This window comes from Myxocyprinus asiaticus, chromosome 15, assembly GCF_019703515.2.
Source record: "Myxocyprinus asiaticus isolate MX2 ecotype Aquarium Trade chromosome 15, UBuf_Myxa_2, whole genome shotgun sequence".
Taxonomy (NCBI): Eukaryota; Metazoa; Chordata; class Actinopteri; order Cypriniformes; family Catostomidae; genus Myxocyprinus; species Myxocyprinus asiaticus.
Genome location: NC_059358.1, coordinates 13,488,101 through 13,506,695, shown reverse-complemented (window position 1 = coordinate 13,506,695; position 18,595 = coordinate 13,488,101). Strand labels below are relative to the sequence as shown.

Genomic DNA, 18,595 nt, shown 5'->3' with positions numbered 1-18,595 from the left:
ACAACAACTGTAGCCAAATTCCTTGACATGTCTGTGTGTGGTGGCTCTTGATGCCTTGACCCCAGCCTCAGTCCATTCCTTGTGAAGTTCACCCAAATTCTTGAATCGATTTTGCTTGACAATCCTCATAAGGCTGCGGTTCTCTCGGTTGGTTGTGCATCTTTTTCTTCCACACTTTTTCCTTCCACTCAACTTTCTGTTAACATGCTTGGATACAGCACTCTGTGAACAGCCAGCTTCTTTGGCAATGAATGTTTGTGGTTTACCCTCCTTGTGAAGGGTGTCAATGATTGTCTTCTGGACAACTGTCAGATCAGCAGTCTTCCCCATGATTGTGTAGCCTAGTGAACCAAACTGAGAGACCATTTTGAAGGCTCAGGAAACCTTTGCACGTGTTTTGAGTTGATTAGCTGATTGGCATGTCACCATATTCTAATTTTTTGAGATAGTGAATTGGTGGGTTTTTGTTAAATGTGAGCCAAAATCATCACAATTAAAAGAACCAAAGACTTAAACTACTTCAGTCTGTGTGCATTGAATTTATTTAATACACGAGTTTCACAATTTGAGTTGAATTACTGAAATAAATGAACTTTTCCATGACATTCTAATTTATTGAGATGCACCTGTATATTCTACACTTACCTCTAATCCTTACCCTCACAGACACTGTTTTTGTTTGTTTTTTGCATTTTGAAATTTTTATTAATACATTATTAGGTATGTTTATTAAGCTATTTTCCTCATGGAAATACTTTACTCATCTGAACAGGAATCTGAAAACTTAATCTAAAGCAAAACTTTTAATTTAACCTGCGTACATCCATCCAAAACAATCAGAGACTTGCAAGGCTGAATATAGACTTTTTCAAATCAGATATCCTTTCTTCTAAAACTGAACCTAACTGAAGTTTCAAAGTTGCCGAATTATGGGAGGAGCAAAGGTTGTGGTCACCAGAGACATGGTGGGCAGACCTGCACCTCAACCAATCAGTGAGGTGGTGGGTGGGGCAGAGAGAAGAGCCCTGAGTGTGAGCGAGGGGATGCTGTGGTAACTCTAATACAACAGCAGAAAACACAACCGATCAGAGAGAATCATAGCAGAGACAAACACACTGTTGTTCAAATAAAAGAATCCAAAAACAAAAAGAAAGATAAGCACAAGGGTAAGAAAACATTTGGATGCAGAAACAATGCTAGTAAGGGGACACGACAGCCTGCAGGCAGAGGAGCACAGCCCAGAAAAGGAAACACAGACAGTCAATCATGAGACATAACATGAGTAATATTCTTCTTTTGGTCATAAATCCCAGGCCAAATTTCTGCTCTAATGCCAGATTAGAGCTTTAATTTGGTAGAAAGCATGCGATTCTTGGATGATTAACAATCGACTGAGTAATCATAGCACCTAGATGGACATCATAAGATTGTGGAACCCTTATAATGAGGTCTATAATAACAATTCTCGGCTCATACTTCTACTCCAATGACATTTTACTCACGAGAGTAAAAACTTGTCAAAATCAATGGTTATAAAATGAGAATTCGCTCAGCCTGAATGCTATCAATCAGACACATGAATCCAATGTCTTATGTGAGATTTCCTTTCCTGGGTCTTGTGTCTGCCCCTCAAATAAACATTTGCACAAAGACAAGACACACATGGATTTAAACAGCTTCGTATCAAGATGCACAGCAACACCTTGAAATCTAGAGAAGCTGGAGAGATGATTAAGAACACATGGCAAATCATCAAAAGAAATGTAAAAGAAATGCAATGAGGTGGGCAGAGGTGTCATCTTGCGTTTGATGGGATCAATAACCAGTCCTTTATGATCTCTCCCCCCTTTGTTTTTCTCTGGATGATCTGCTGTTCACTTCTGCCCTCTTGGAGTCTTTCCTGGAGCTGAAGTGTGTCATTTTATTCAATGTTTCCCTACTTAATCCCTGCTAAATATGTGAAGACAACTACAAGTAAACCATTTGTAGTTTGATTCCCCCAGAAACTCTTAATACTTTTGCGCTGTATCAAAACATTGCTCAGTTTGTTTGAGTATTCTGATGTGCCCCAACCTATCAAAACTGGTTTAACCAATGCTGTGAGTTTGGGAGCAGGACAATCTGTTTTTCTGACCAATGGAAAATAGGGAGTGTGTTCAGGAAACCTGTTTGAAAAAACAAAACATTATTTTTGCAATTCCATTTGTTGATGCTAGTGGCACAGAATTATAGGCCACATTTCAGTTTTAAAGTTAAATATTTTACATTTAAAATGCCATTAATGTGATTTTTTTCCTCAATCTTTTATTTTTTACTGCTTATGACTGATTCTCTATTTATCTTCTTTTAAATTATATTCCATCACTTCATTATTTCTTGTCATTCTTCTTGTCAATTCTTGTCTTTCATAAAGTCATTTTTCTAATTAATTTGTGCTAATTTGTGCCTTGCTCGAGGGAGGAGAGATGTTATGAAAGGTCTGGCCACTGAATCTTTTTTTCCCAGGGTTCAGCGAGTGAGATGAATGTGTGCTTTGAGGCATACCCAGCCCTCTCCTTGAGTTTCATATCAGTTATGCCATCTTTGGACACCAGTTTGTTAAAAACCAAAATCCCGATAACCATGTTAACCTGGTGAAGAGAGAGGAAAGAGGTGAACACAAATGTGCATCTCATAATTCAGTCCATTCTCACAATGGAACAGTCCTAGAGTTATACTAGTGACATTTTTAACAGTCTCATGACAATTCATAATAAATTGCATGCAATGACGAAATCCCAAGATATCATATGACAAAAAGGTATGATTTTTGTTCCCACGGAGACAAAGAAACCAATCAACAAACATAATTTAAAATCGATACAATACAGGCATCAAATTTTATCCAGTCTCCTCTCCAATACTTTATTTTAAGAGAGGAAACATCTGTGGAAAAATTTGCTTACTGATTCCTGTGACGAGGAGGGTGGGGCTGGGCCGTGAGTCAGCATGGCCAGCCCCCAATCGGGCTAATCAGCCAAGGAGAGGGATAAGACCGAGCCGGATGCGGCAGTTCGGGAGAGAGAGCCATTCGCAGCTGCCATGTGTGTTTGTGTCTTTTTGTTTCTTTAAATATTATTTTGACTGGTTCCCGCCTCCTCCTTGCTGATTTTAAACCTTGTTACATTGGTGCTGAAGCCCGGGAAGGAGGAGGGGTGTGCTGTCGTGGAGTCCTCGCCACTGCTGGCTGCCTGGACCCCACCATCCGTGAGGGGAGGAGGGGCTCACTACCAGCCGCCAGAACGCGGAGGGGCGTTCCATCCACCAGGGGTCGGAGGACTCGCTCCGGTCCACCTGCGGAGGAGCGGCTGTCGCCCGCCAGAGGGTGGAGGAGAGGTCGAGGACCAGGCGACGGCGTATCGGGGAACCGGCAAGCAATTTGTCTGGGGGGGGGGGTGTACGTCATGCCGGGGGTTCCCCGGCCTGAGGCAAAGGAGAAAGGAGTGTGATGAGGAGGGCGGGACTGGGCCGTGAGTCCGCATGGCCGGCCCCCAATCGGGCTAATCAGCCGAGGAGAGGGATAAGGCCAAGCCGGATGTGGCAGTTCAGGAGAGAGAGAGCCATAAGCAGCTGCTGTGTATGTTTTGGAAACTGTGTTACAATTCCATATTTATGCAATACAATATACTGATGACTATGTCAATAACCTGTAATATGCTTCCATTGTCTCGTTTCATACCCTGATGTTTTCTTTATTGTGCAGTACACAAATAGTTTAAAGCTATTGGTTAGGTATAAGGTTTGGGTAAGGTATTAGAATTTATGCTTAGTTTTAGGTTAGAGGTTAAACTTAGAAAAAAACTGTAAGAACATCTTTCGCTGTATTGTTTATTTTTCTCTATGGGAGTAAAAGTTTGTATGTTTTTGTATGAGCCAACTCCTCTGATTTCTTACGATTTTGCCATTTTGCACTATTATTATGACTTGTCATGAGAATTAATTGACATTTGATTTTTGACGACTATGGATTTCTTGTGATTTCTTTTATTCTTAATGAGAAAACCTCTCTGTTTTCTGTCAATTAAAAGGGGGCGGAAAAACAAGTTTGGGCGGTACATAGGAAAATGTTGCTAGAGTGACGTTTCCTTGTGAGACAGAAATCAAAACCACCATTATATCAACGTCTGCCAAATGGAAATCTGTTATTCAACAAAATGGCTCCTGCTATAATAAACAGTAAAAGAGTTTGACACCAGATCAGGTTTAATTAATCTGCAGTGGTGTAATGAGCCAAATTAAGCACATTTAGTATTAGCTGTGTTTAAACAGACCAGCTCAAACACGTATTTGTTGGAGATTGCGTTATGGGGTTATGAAGGTCAAATAAAAAATTGCCAGCATCTCCATTCACTACCACTCTAAGTGCTTGCCGTTAAAGCAGTGGCTTATTTTTTGGTAAAATATAAAAAAATGTTTGGGTGCACGGATGCAAATAATGTGTAGCACTGAATCTGGATATGAAAAACAGCAGATTTCTATGAATAAATTAAGCAGAGAGAAAGACCGTACCAAGACGACAGCAGCGGCTGGACCAACAAATGCGTACAACAGTCCACCTTCCAGAGACAGCCAGCAACTAACACAAAACACAAGAAAATAAATCAGAAAGAAGAGATAAGACAAAGAGAGACAGAATGATAGAAAGAGAAGAATTAAGAGACCAAACAGGAAAAAGATCAAAGAAATCACGAGGATTGTAAATGTCCCAGTCATGTTGCTGATTTAAAAGTCATGTAACCACATCAATGTAGTGCTGAAGTATGAAATCAATATAGGCAAAAAATAGAAGGGTTGATCAAATGTTATCATGGTTATACTTACTAGTGAACAGTGCCATAACCCTTTGCCTTAGTGAAACCAACAGAAATTGCTACAACGAGAGCAGGTAAGCCTACAAGAGGAAAACTGAAATTAGTAGGTGGGTAGTTGACATGACATAACATGAACTTTTTGATACAAGATATTTATTTATTTATTTATTTTGATTAAACAAAATTTTGATTAAACAGGTCCTGTAACTGGTCACCATATATTTTTTTACAACTTTTAATAAATTTTTGCTTTCACTAGTTCATTTTAAAAAGGTCCTGCAGTGTTCAAAATGAATCTTTAAAAGTACAAATATTCCATGTAGTGGCTCAATTAAAATGTGGTCATAAAACTGCATGTGTTATGTGAATTGGAAAACTGGAGAAAAAAAAAAAATGCAAATGAAGAAATCAATAAGGACTGACAGTAAGGCAGAGAGACAGCCCTCACCCCAACCAAGGCAGAGGAAACGCTTGCGTATGATGCGGTTTCTAAGACGGCCAGTCACAGCCATGTAAGATTGCCACGCCTCCGTCAGAACCCAGCAGAAAGAGGAGAGGAAGAAGAAGTGCAGAAAAGCAGCCACAAGAGTACAAACAACCTGAGACAGAGAGAAAGAGAGATCAGCAAAGATAAGAATGGTATGTAAAAAGCAGAAATGAGAAAGGTTAAGAAGCAGATTCTGTTATGGATCAAGTTATATTAAAATATTGACATACCTTGTTCCGTGTCTGAGTTTGTCCGATGAGGATGAGAGCGTTGGAGGAGATGATGGACAGACAGAAGTTTATGAGGATGACAGAGCGTTCTGAGCGGATGTACCTGTTGAAGAACACACTGACACAATTAGCCAAGACACTTGGATGGTGTCAATTGCTTCCACAAAAAACTGCACTTATATATTCTCCTTGTTCATACGAGCTTTCAACGGATCAGTTGAACCTGACCAGACATGATTACAGTGGGGTCCAAAAGTCTGAGACCACATTGAAAATCTGGGATTCAACATTTAATTTAAACCTGGGAATAAAAAGTTTAGAATTATGAAAAAGTTTAAACAAAGAAACGTTTTGACATTAAATTAAAAAAGAAATATTTAAGATTGGGCACTATTTCAAAGTCACTAATCAAATAAGCAAATTTGAGACAGACCATGTTAACTACTTTAGACAAAAGGTTACAAGGCATTTTTACTATGGTCTGAGACTTTTGCACCCCAATGAATATAGGAATTGCATCATACGATGAACATGTTTAGGACTTGTTACGAATTCCATCACATCAACAATCTGATTTAATGATTGACTTTTTTAGCCATCTTGGATCCAGAGGTATTTTCCCCATTCATTTCTTCTACAGGGATTTCATAAAATCCTTAAAACAAATAAATAATTCTAAGCCATTAACCAAAACAACCAGCTCCGAGGTGAATCACAACATTAAAAACTTTGATTTGAAGCTGAAAAGTATTAGAAAATAAGACAAAAAGACAAAAGTACAAGACTGTGTGCTTAACATCTTTGATGAGGGAATGAACTACAATTCGATGAAGCACTGTAATGACATGACTGAATGAAAAAAATGAAGGAAAAATATAAAGCTGTTGATTAAAAGTTGTTAATTATGAGTATTGTATAGAAAAAAAAAATACATTTTTACCCTTATGTTGTGTTCTGGTCATTTTGACCTGGAAAACTTTTTTTCTTATGATTTTATTATTGTATTTTTTATTTATTTTTTCTTTTCTTTTTTTACTTTATATAATTAAATAAAATTACATGACTTTGTTCACAAATGGTATCTGAAAACACAAAAATGTCACTTTGTTATACTTGTGTTCCTGGTCAAAAATGACAGGCCATTTGAAATGAATGGATTAGACTACAAAATACAGAAATATTAAGTGTTCAGGAGCATCCCAATCCTTTAGATGAGCACATATGTGGATGTGTGTTTGCACACACAAAGTCCTCGGACATGTGCACACACACACACACACACACACACACACACACAATGTGTGTTGAGCGCCCTTTTGTGCATTGTCTTTCAATGTACACTCTTTGAGGAATACGGACTCAAGATGGAGCCAAGTATGGCTGCTGCGTTGCGAGCTCCGACCCAACATTGCAGTTTTTTGTTTGTTTTGTTTACAGTTCTTATGTTTTTTGTCTTGGATGCTGTCTGCCTTATTGTCTAGGACAGACAAACACTTTTGGACATTGGTTCTGCAATTGCACACCGTAAACCGGACTTTAAATTCCTCAATGCCGGCCTGCTGTTTACAAACATGGCAGCGGAACCCTTTGTCTTGGCAGCCCGGCCGTGGAAACGCAGAAGGAAAAGGGGAAGGAGAGCTGGCACTCTCATCAGAGTAAGACATCGTGCAAATTGACCCCCACTACCCAGCATTCTACTGGCAAATGTTCAGTCTCTGGACAACAAGCTCTGCGAGCTGCAAGCGTGGATCTCTTTCCAACGAGAGATGAGGGACTGCTGCATTATCTGCCTTACAGAAACTTGGATGTCTGCTGAGAACTCACAGGGTTCTCCGTGCACCAAGCGTACAGAGCAAAAGAACTCTCAGGTAAAAGCAGTGGTGGTGGTGTATGGTTTATGATCAACAAATCCTGATGTGATCAGAGGAACATACATTCTATCAAGTCTTTCTGCTCTCCTGATCTGGAATTTCTCATGCTTCTGTTTCGACCATTCTGGCTACCAAGGGAATTCACAGCAGTCATTATTACAGCAGTGTACATCCCGCCACAAGCCGATACAGACCGGGCACTCAAGGAACTGTATGGGAGTATAAGTGAGCAGGAAACCGTGCACCCTGAGGCTGCGTTCATTGTGACCGGGGACTTTAACAAAGCCAATTTCAAATCAATCACACCAAAATACCACCAACACATCAGTTTCAACACACGAGGGGACTGGGTTTTGGACCACTGCTACTCTCCCTTCTGGGATGGCGCCAAATCTGACCACTCTTCCATTCTGCTTCCGCCCACTTACAGACAGAAACTGAAACAGGAAGCACCCGCCCTCAGAATGATCCAGTGCTGGTCGGACCAATCAGATTCTATGCTACAAGACTGTTTTGATCACATGGAATGGGAGATGTTCCGGTCCACCTCTGATGACGACATCGAGATTTACGCTGATAGCGTAACGTGTTTCATCAGAAAGTGCATAGAGGATGTTGTTCCGACTAAAAAAATACGGATCTACCCCAACCAGAAGCCATGGATAAATAGCGATGTTCACGTGGCACTTGATGCGCGGACCTCCGCTTTTAATTCCGGGAATGCGGAGGAGCATAAACAAGCCAGTTATGCACTCCGCAAAACTATCAGAGCAGCCAAACGCCAGTACAGGGACAAGATTGAAGGACAGTTTAACACCACCAACTCTAGAAGCATTTGGCAGGGAATTAATATCATCACGGACTTTAAAGGGAATAAAAACTCCGCCGTGAACACCGCTGCCTCTCTCCCGGATGAGCTTAATACTTTTTTATGCTCGTTTTGAGGGAAATAACACCGCCCTCACAGAAAGAGCTCTCGCGGCCGAAGCTACAGAGGTTAGTTCACTCTCCGTCTCTGTAGCGGATGTAACACGACCCTTCCGACGGGTGAATATCCGTAAAGCCGCGGGTCCAGACGGCATTCTGGGCCATGTCATCAGAGCGTGCGTGAACCAACTGGCTGGTGTTCTTACAGACATTTTCAATCTTTCCCTCTCCTTGTCTGTGGTCCCCACATGCTTTAAAACGTCCACCATTGTGCCTGTACCAAAGCAATCCAAAATCACTTGCATAAATGACTGGCATCCTGTTGCTCTGACCCCCATCATCAGCAAATGCTTTGAGAGACTAATCAGAGATTACATCTGCTCTGTGCTGCCTCCCTCACTGGACCCATTGCAGTTTGCTTACCGCAACAACCGCTCCACTGATGATGCCATTGTATCTACACTACACACTGCTCTCTCCCACCTGGAAAAAAGGAACACATATGTGAGAATGCTGTTTGTAGGCTACAGCTCAGCATTCAACACCACAGTGCCCTCCAAGCTTGATGTGAAACTCCGGGCTCTGGGCTTAAACAGCTCGCTGTGCAGCTGGATCCTGGACTTCCTGTCAAGCAGATGCCAGGTGGTTAGAATAGGCAGCAACATCTCCTCATCACTGACCCTCAACACTGGAGCCCCACAGGACTGTGTTATCATCCCACTCCTGTATTCCCTGTACACACATGACTGTGTGGCAACACATAGCTCCAATGCCATCATTAAGTTTGCTGATGACACGACGGTGGTAGGTCTGATCACTGACAATGATGAAACAGAGAGGAGGTGCACACTCTGACACACTGGTGTCAGGAGCACAACTTCTTCCTCAATGTCAGCAAGACAAAGGAGCTTGTGGTGGACTTCAGGAGAAAAGACAGAGAACACAGTCCCATCACCATCAATGGAGCACCGGTGGAGAGAGTCAGCAGCTTCAAGTTCCTGGGTGTCCACATTACTGAGGAACTCCCATGGTCCGTCCACACTGAGGCCGTTGTGAAGAAAGCTCATCAGCGCCTCTTCTTCCTGAGATGGCTGAGGAAGTTTGGAATGAACCGCCACATCCTCACACAGTTCTACACCAGCACTGTAGAGAGCATCCTGAGTGGCTGCATCACTGCCTGGTACGGCAATAGCACCGCCCACAACTGCAAAGCCCTGCAAAGGGTGGTGCGAACTGCCAGACACATCATCGGAGGTGAGCTTCCCTCCCTCCAGGACATATATACCAGGCGGTGTGTGAAAAAAGCTCGGAGGATCATCAGAGACTCCAGCCACCCGAGCCATGGACTGCTATCACTGCTACCATCAGGCAGGCGGTGTCGCAGCATCAGGACCCGCACCAGCCAACTTCATGACAGATTCTTCCCAATCAGACTTCTGAACTCTTGATCTCTCACGATCAATATACATCAGCACTGCACTTTATTAATCTTATTATCTCACACTGGACTGTCATAAATTATAAATTATATTCTCTCTTAACAACACACTGGCAACTGACTATCAACCGACAGCCTGAATGTCAATACAGTACAATACAACCTACTGTATATTTTATACATACTTTATATACTATTTTTATTGTATAATGTGTATTCTATATTGTCTGTATGTATATTTTATATTGTGTGTATTGTATACTGTACATTGTATATTATTATTTGTATATTGTGTTGTGTGTAATTCTGTGTATATTAGATATGTAAATTGTGTTGTGTAAATCTGATGTTTATTGTAAATTGGTAAATGTCTCATTACTGTCATGACTGCTATGATGCTCGGAACTGCACCCAAGAATTTCACCCACTATTGCACTTGTGTATATGGTTGTGTGACAATAAAAGTGATAGGATTTGATTTGATTTGATTTCAAGGTCTAAGTATCATACTATGTTGTGTTTGGGCTCGTTTGAATTGGGATAGTCTGCTGTAAGTTACGATATGTTATTTTGTATGTTATATGTATGTTTCAAGAAGCATTAAGGAAAAACTTGACAAAAAGACACTCCTGTTTATTATATTTATGTGCAGGGGGTGGATTGGGAATAGAATTCGGCTATGGATTTGTAATAAAAACCAGGGAGGGGGTTGGAGTTTGGCCCTGTTTCATGGCCGGCCCACTGGGAAAGTCCTGGTTCTCCCTATGGCCAGTCCGCCCCTGTTTATGTGTGTCTGTGGGAATTTCATACACTAAAACTCACTGCAGTTTGGCCTCTGAGTGAAACAAGTTATCTCATTGCATTCTACAAACTGAAACCTTTCCAACGATATATAACACATGGCTATCTCATCTTTTTTATGGTTTTACCAACTCTAAATATAATTGTTGTGTTAACAAATTTGCAAATGATAAGAAATAAACAGTTCTTATTTGTCAGCAAATTAAAAAGCATAATTTAAGAATTGGTAAGATCAGCTATATGCATTGTAAAGTGCAGATTCTAAGCTTTAAAATTACACCTATTTTGTTCAGATCAAGCAAGTGGTTATTAATTTATAATGTAATTATTATTATTATTATTATTTATTTGTTTTTTGGTTTTTTTTTTCCACAGGGAGTGCCCCCCACTAGCCCGGTATGAGCTCAGTTCAATGAATCCTTCTATCAATATAAATAGATTTTTTTATTTATATATATATATATATATATATATATATATTCAAAAAAGGAGTACAAAACCTGTCATAATTACTAAAAAAGAAGTTAATAAAAAGATCTAATGCAATATCTTATGAAAATAATATGCAATATGAGAGATTTATAAACAATCTTAGTGGGCCGGTCATTTTTGATCGGCAACACAAAATGTGTTAGCACAAAATGAAGAAAACACAAGGGTTAAGTTTATTGCAAAATATTCAGATATATACAGTACAAATATATGAGTAGTGTGAGAGTGAAGAGAGACCAACTCGATTGTGTCATTCACAGCTAGACATGGAAGTAAGCTGTCACTGCAGAGCTCTTTTGGTGTGCTTTGTTTGCCTCGATTCTCTGATAAGTGGATCTTCCACTGCTGTATCATGGGTAGTGCAGTTCGTAACTATAAATTCTGGTATTCAGCATGATTTAAAAAAAACAAAAAACAAAACAGAAAAATAACAAAAAGTTTAAAATAACACAAACTGGTGGCTTCAACAGAAGTACATACAATTGATTAATAATACTGGAGCTCACAGTAGGTCTGTCTGAAAGGGTTTATATGTTATGGTTAAAAATCTGTTCCCCAATGGAAAAAATAAATGGGATTTTCACTTCCGGAACCAAACTGTGTTCTATACTGTGATCACAATCACCAAAGCACTCTAAAGCCCTCTATATAGATATAAATTGCTGTCCATGGTGCTGAAACACATGTGGCTTCTCATCCATGTCTATGAGTTTCCCTTGGTTGTAAACAGTTAAATGATGTTTCAGCAGTTTAAGATCTTTAGCTTACCTCCAAACGGACACATAGATGATGATGAGTAGCAGCAGGGTAAGGGACGAGACCCCGCAGCCCACAATCAGAGTCACTGATGGAAGCTGGGTCTTATCCATGTTCTGTCAACACAAGAAATGGTCTGAGTTAGCTCTCTGAGATGCTAATGGTGCACCAGGCTAACTGCCTGCTGTCCTCCTTGTAATTCTATGCTGAAGAGAGCAGGTGAAAGTGAGCTGCTGTCAGTGAGGCTCCAGCTCAGGAGCAAGGTGAGATAAAGGTCAAGCATTAAAGGGCTGAATACAGAGGGCTTTGAGATCCAGAGGGCACAGCTAAAAAGCTCACTAGAGCAACCGATCAGTGTGAGCATGACTGATTACATACAGAAAACCAGAAGAGAATCGTGAATTACTCATACTGAGATTCTGAAACAATCCTTCAAATATAACACATTTGCAGGCTGGCGCAACCACTGTCTTGGTTGCCATGGCGATCTGGTTGAGAAACAGCGGCCACTGCAGTGGTGTACGCAGCATTAACCATACCATAGGTGTGAGTAGTGTTTGCCTGTTTGTGAATATCTGCATTCCTTGAAGAGCTTGACAGATTAAGATGGTTTAAGCTAGTATACTACATGATAGTTGTCACTGCTAATCAATGTCTAGAAACACTAGCCAATGGTGCTTAAAGGGATAGTTCACCCAAAAATGTGAATATGTCATCTTTTACTTTCCCTCATGTTCCAAATCCAAATGACTTTCTTTCTTCTGTGGAACACAAAAGGAGATGTTAGGCAGAATGTTAACCTCAGTCACAATTCACTTTCATTACATCTTTTCTCCATAAAATGACAGTGAATGCTTACTGAGGCTGTCATTGTGCCCAAATCTCCTTTTTTTGTTCCATGGAAAAAAAAACAGCCATACAAGTTTGGAACAACATCAGGGTGAGTTTTCATTTTTGGGTGAACTTTTAGTTTAACATTTTAGCTACATTTAAAATGGTTTGATGCTTAATGTTACATAAGTAAGAATTTCCACTGGTACTAGGCATTCTCATAGGTGTGAACTTCTCAACTTAACTCAAAAACACAGACATACAGGCACAAACAAAGATAATTGGTTGAGTTTATAGCCTTATAGTCTTGTCTTCGGGTTTAATGTGCGCACAGGGCCGAGTTAATTAAATCCCTCTGATTAATCTGCACTGCAGTGAGGTCCCCACTGACAATCAAGAAAGAAATGTATCCTCTGAGAAAAAGTTTGTCTTCTCCTAGCCAATCAAACATTTGACTAAGCCTAAACTGCGGAAGACAGCTATTTCCCATAGCAACCTCTATCAAACCAAGGGAATAATTTAGTCCCTCAGTGCAAACCGACACCCGCATTAAAACTGAGTTGGGAGTGGAACCATCAGGTGAAGTGATAAGATAGTTGACTGTAAGTATGGGTCACGATGATCAACTAGTCATACAACAACCGTCTAGTCAATTAGTGAGATGTAGGGCTGTCACCATTATGTGGGACCCCCATAAGACCAAAATAATGTATCTTTGGGGTCCCTGGTGTTTCATAAAAAATAGAATACTAGAAACTTAAAAGTATTATTATTATTTTTTTTTTTTTTTTTTTTTTTCAAATGTTTGCAGTGACAGAATGCAACATTGTCCATTATCTGTCCCAGTTTTCATGAATAACCTAAACCAGATTTTTTACATCGGAAAAGTCAAACATGCCCGAAAGCACCACGCGCTGTTTTCTGAAGGAACATACAGATGGTGACTGAGTGACCCTGGCAGAGTGTGTCCTCATTTTCACCTCACAATAATGGTAAAACACAATTCTTTTTTGATATATGATTGTTGGTACTCCTAAATTACTAACATTAAATCATCTTTTATCTTAAAACTAAACTGTCGGTACAGGTTCATTAATATGCACGCAGTTAATATGCTCGTAGACATGCACTACATGTTAGCTCATAATCAAACAGTTGTAAAGTTATTACACTCATGCAATGAGGAACAATATCTTTGTCCATTTATTATGCTGCCCCTGTGACAAGCAACCCTCACTCGATATCTTTAAATATGCAAGCCATGCTCATGAACGATAGCGACAACAGAGAAAACTATTTAAAATGGCATTTATTACTGTATGTTGATGAGCTTCTTCTTATTTATAACTCCAATATACACTATGCATCTCAGCCAGGTTGACCACTATTTAAATTCTAAAGAGTATAGTCTATTATTGAACCTAACATCTTACTCTTGTCTTACAACTTATTAAAATATCAAAATTACTCATTTTAATCAACATATCAACTTATTTGGTGAATGTTTGGTAGGGATTCACATAGTTATTCTTGGGGAGTCATGCGTGCGTCTGACGTAATTATTCGGATGGGGTTTGGAGGAGTGGGTATAAGGGGACCCCCCAAGAGCTCTGACTCAATCGCGTGAGAGAGTCCAAGCGTGTCCGTGAGAGAAATGGCTCAGCTTGAGGCTCTCTCACACGTCATAGACGTGTCTCTGACTGCACTGACAACCTGCTTCTCCTTTGTTGAAATGCTGGACATGATGTGAATGCAAAAATAGTAAAGTATTGATACAATAGTGTGAGAAAAATGTATCACGATATATTGATATTTGATTGCATCGATGCAGCCCTAGCTGACAGAGTTCTTCTGTGCTTTAGCTGTTAGACAATTTGTATGATAAAACTCTTTTGAAAAGATGTTGATTTTTTAAATCTATTTCCTTTAGAGGGATAGTTCACCCAAAAATGAAAATTCTCTAATTTTCTCACCCTCATGCCATCCCAGATGTGTATGACTTTCTTTCTTCAGCAGACACAAAGAATATTTTTAGAAGAATATCTTATATCTATAAGTCCATATAATGCAAGTGAATGGTGATCAGACTGTTGCAGCTCCAAAAATCACATATAAGAAAAATAAAAGTAATCCATAAGACTCCAGTGTTTATATCCATATCTTCAGAAGCGGTATAATAGATGTGAGTGAGTAACAGATTACAATTTAAGACCTTTTTTTTTTTTTTTTACTCTAAATATCCACTTTCACTTTTACATCTGAAAATCACGTGCTGCCTCTTTAGTTTCACTTTCACATCTGAAAGTGAAAGCAGAGATTTAGAGTAAAAAAGGACTTAAATATTGTTCTGTTTGTCACCCACACCTATTATATGTATCCTTTATGCGATTTTTGGAGCTACAAATGTCTGAGCACCGTTCACTTGCATTGTATGGACCTACAAAGCTTAAATATTCTTCTAAAAATGTTTGTGTGTTCTGCTGAAGAAAGAAAGTCATACACATCTTGGATGGCATGAGAATTTTCATTTTTGGGTGAACTATCCCTTTAAAGCACCGCAGCTACAACCAAACACATTCTGATGGATGTCTTTGACCGCTGGAAGACATCTTGCAAATCTTTTGAGTATCCAGCCACTAACCATGGATTTGATTTTTAAAATGCCGTGTCAAGTTAAAAACAGTCACATTTTTAGAAACAGCTCATAAGACCCCTGTATCCTGTTCCATTTTATTTTTGTTTTATTTTCCAATTTATGTACACAATGATTCCTTAATACAGATTAATCGAATGGTTGTTTATGCGACCCACTGACTAGTCATTTCAAAAATACATAGTTTTGCACATCTCTATTTGTAAAATGGTTTGAGGTATACAGCAGCCAGTTCTTCTGTGATATCAAAGTGGGTACTTCATATTCATAAAACCTGGTCAGTTTGCATAATAATTTAGGACAATCTGTTGCCATAGGACACAGAGTCCAATAAGAGGGCATTTGCTAACATATAAACTTGCCAAATTGCATGCAAATGTAGACAGGCACCCACATTTCTCAAGAACATTGAGCAATATTAGTATTAGTCTTGAAAAGGCAACACTGAATATTAAAGAAGGGATAGCTAAAAAGCTAATTATACTTTATTTCATTTAAGACAACTGCCCCACTTACAAAATGGACTAACATTAAATGTCTCGACGTGCATAATCAACTGCAGTTTTTTTTTCTTTTCTTTTTCTAACCATCTTCATTGACCCAAATTTGGGAATGATGCATTCAGTGCTTCATCCAAAGGCAACTGCAGCATAACTGTGCATTTCTATTCACCTTATTCAGCTCTGCCCCTTTTCTGCGCTTCGCTCTTCCGAATTTTGTCATCTACCTTCCTGTTTGACCTGAAGCTACTAAAAATAGTCGATCAAAATGGACTACGTGTGGGAGCACAGAAAGTATTTTTCACCAAGAGTTGATGGTGTGAGTCTACAGCACCCCTTTACTGTGAAAATGCTAGTGAGGTGTTTTTTCTGACACTCTAAATGTTAGTTTTTTCCCACACCCGCGGAGGAAATTGGACCTGGCAGATCACGTTCGGACAGCTATGACACTGCACTTTTTCATAATACAAGTGTTTAATTGTTATACGTGTAATTCTCCTTAATTTTTAGGTATCAACTTGTTAATAATTTGTGTTAAAATGTGTAGTTTATAGGAAAATTCCAACAGTGACAGCTCATTTTATTACAATGTAAGTTCAACATTAAAGAAAATTACAATTGTACTTTTTAAAATTTATTTGTCACCATAAATTTTTTACAGGCTTAAATGTGATTAAGACTGTTGAAGACGGAATATAAAATAAAACTTTCACTTGTGTATGTGTGTGTGTGTGTGTGTGGTCGGGTTTGGGTGGTTTATGAGGAAAACATTTTAGGTTACAAACTGGTAATTACAAGGATATTATGCTATAAATGTTGTTTATGAGGATATTTCTAGTGTTCCAATAATTCAAATCACTTAAAAAACATACTAAATGATGTTTGTTTGAAAATGTAAAAATACAGAAAGTTTTTGGTGAGGGATAGGTTTAGGGGTAGGGTTAGGGGATAGAATCTATAGTTTGTACAGTATAAAAATCATTATGTCTATGGAGAGTCCTCATAAGGATAGCCACACCAACATGTGTGTGTGTGTGTGTGTGTGTGTGTATGAGTGTGTGTGTGTGTAAATATAGTTGCACCCGTATGTGTGTAAATGTCTGCTTACCTTAGCTATAATGCGATGGGTGAATGACATGAGAAGATGGTCAGAGGTGTCATACGAGATATTTTTAATGACTTTGTGTTGTCTCTTGTAGTTTAATGAGCACAGAGTCACATCAGTACGTCCACAGCGCGAAGGTAGGATCTTGAGTATTTGTGAATGAAGTACTCTTTTTTTTGTTTGTTTAAACATCCCTGATCTACTTCCAGTTGTAATGACACCCCCTGAACACTTTAAAATACTCATGACAGCTTTTAACAACTCTATATCTCCTAAATCCACTTCACTAGCTAATTACACTTTGACATCAACACCACAGATATCTATATAGAACCGCTAGAACGGAAGTTCCGAGACAACATTTTCAAAATGGCTGCGTGCTAGTTTCTCTGGCGCATAAGGTGAATACAAGCTCAAGCTCATAAATATTTAGTTTGCCAAAAAAAAAAAAAAAAAAGAGAGAGCAATTTCCTCTTATCTTACTGTTTATAAACCGTAAGACCAGCTGACCCATGTAAACCAGAGCGGGGCTCCAAACTGGCAACATCTGTAGAAAAACTGCTAACAGACTGAGGGTCTGTTCCAAAACTTAGTGAGCTGCCTCGCTGTCTCCTGTCTACATAGGCAGCTGTTTTCTATGGCAGCATCCTTAATGAAATTATGCCTCATATGAGAGTGATTTGGAATACTCTACATAGGCGGCAGCACCACGCATCATTCAAATAGCGCTCCACATATGCAGTTCATGGGACACTTGACTCGCAACTGATTTCAATACAGGTGACGCAAGGGAAACAACACGATCCTCTAATGAGCAAAAATAAGCAAGCACACACATACATTTTCGGTAAAACAGTCAGTTTTGTATCATATTAAGCTGTTATTTATCAATACTTTTGAGTATTGAATGGATTGTATGTATATTTATAATCTACATTTCTCTCGTTTTGTCCGCCATCTTGGATTAATTTTTCTGCTGAGCCTTCGCATCGAGAGCGCGCCTATGATGACTTAAAATACTGGAGGATGCTCACTAGGTTTTGGAACAGACCCTGAGTGTGGTTAGAATGGCTGCAGTGCACTATCTTTCTTAGCATTGCAGCTGAGCTGTATTTTACACATCATTCTCAAAATATAGTAGGGAAACAAGGTAAAAGAGACAGAACGAGAAAGAGAGAGAAGGAGAAGTGTTTTTCTGTCTCTTTGTCATTCTGAAGCAGTGGGATGCAAATTGCCAGTGGAGGGGCTGTTGGATGGGCCATTTTGAGGTGGCAAGTGGAGCTGCAGGAATAATTAGCGGTGTAGCGGTGGGGCTCTGGAGCAAGGGAGAGAAAGAGAGAGACAGACAGGGAGAGGAGCCAAGGGGAGGAGCAGCCCTCCCTTCTGCTGGCACATGGCACAAATGAAATCCCCACAATATGCTTCCCATGAGGCATGTAAAGAGCTAACTGCGACAATGCCTGATTCCACTTCCATCTGACCAGGTAGAGCAGGACGTGCAGCCACCACAAGGTGAGAAATTAGCATACCGCTAAAGCTCTGGTCCACAGTAAAGACACATGCAGATCATGCGGTATTCACATGGGCAACCATGAATGCAAATACCAATAGCCACATCTCATGCATTAATGCACAAGGGAGCCTTCTAAAACCA

At 39.6% G+C, this 18,595-nt stretch overlaps 1 protein-coding gene across 8 annotated transcripts in view; it reads right to left on the bottom strand.

Moving 5' to 3' along the window:
• LOC127452922 (adhesion G protein-coupled receptor B1-like) overlaps nt 1-18,595 on the bottom strand; it is a 140,998-nt gene that overhangs the window by 15,486 nt on the left and 106,917 nt on the right. For all 8 annotated transcript variants that reach the window (XM_051718802.1, XM_051718806.1, XM_051718803.1 and 5 more), the window contains 6 exons: nt 11,865-11,968; nt 5,568-5,670; nt 5,299-5,449; nt 4,861-4,930; nt 4,549-4,615; nt 2,545-2,630 (listed from right to left, as the gene is read on the bottom strand). In XM_051718802.1, coding sequence (XP_051574762.1) covers nt 2,545-2,630; nt 4,549-4,615; nt 4,861-4,930; nt 5,299-5,449; nt 5,568-5,670; nt 11,865-11,968 — 581 coding nt within the window. The remainder of the gene's footprint in view (nt 1-2,544; nt 2,631-4,548; nt 4,616-4,860; nt 4,931-5,298; nt 5,450-5,567; nt 5,671-11,864; nt 11,969-18,595) is intronic.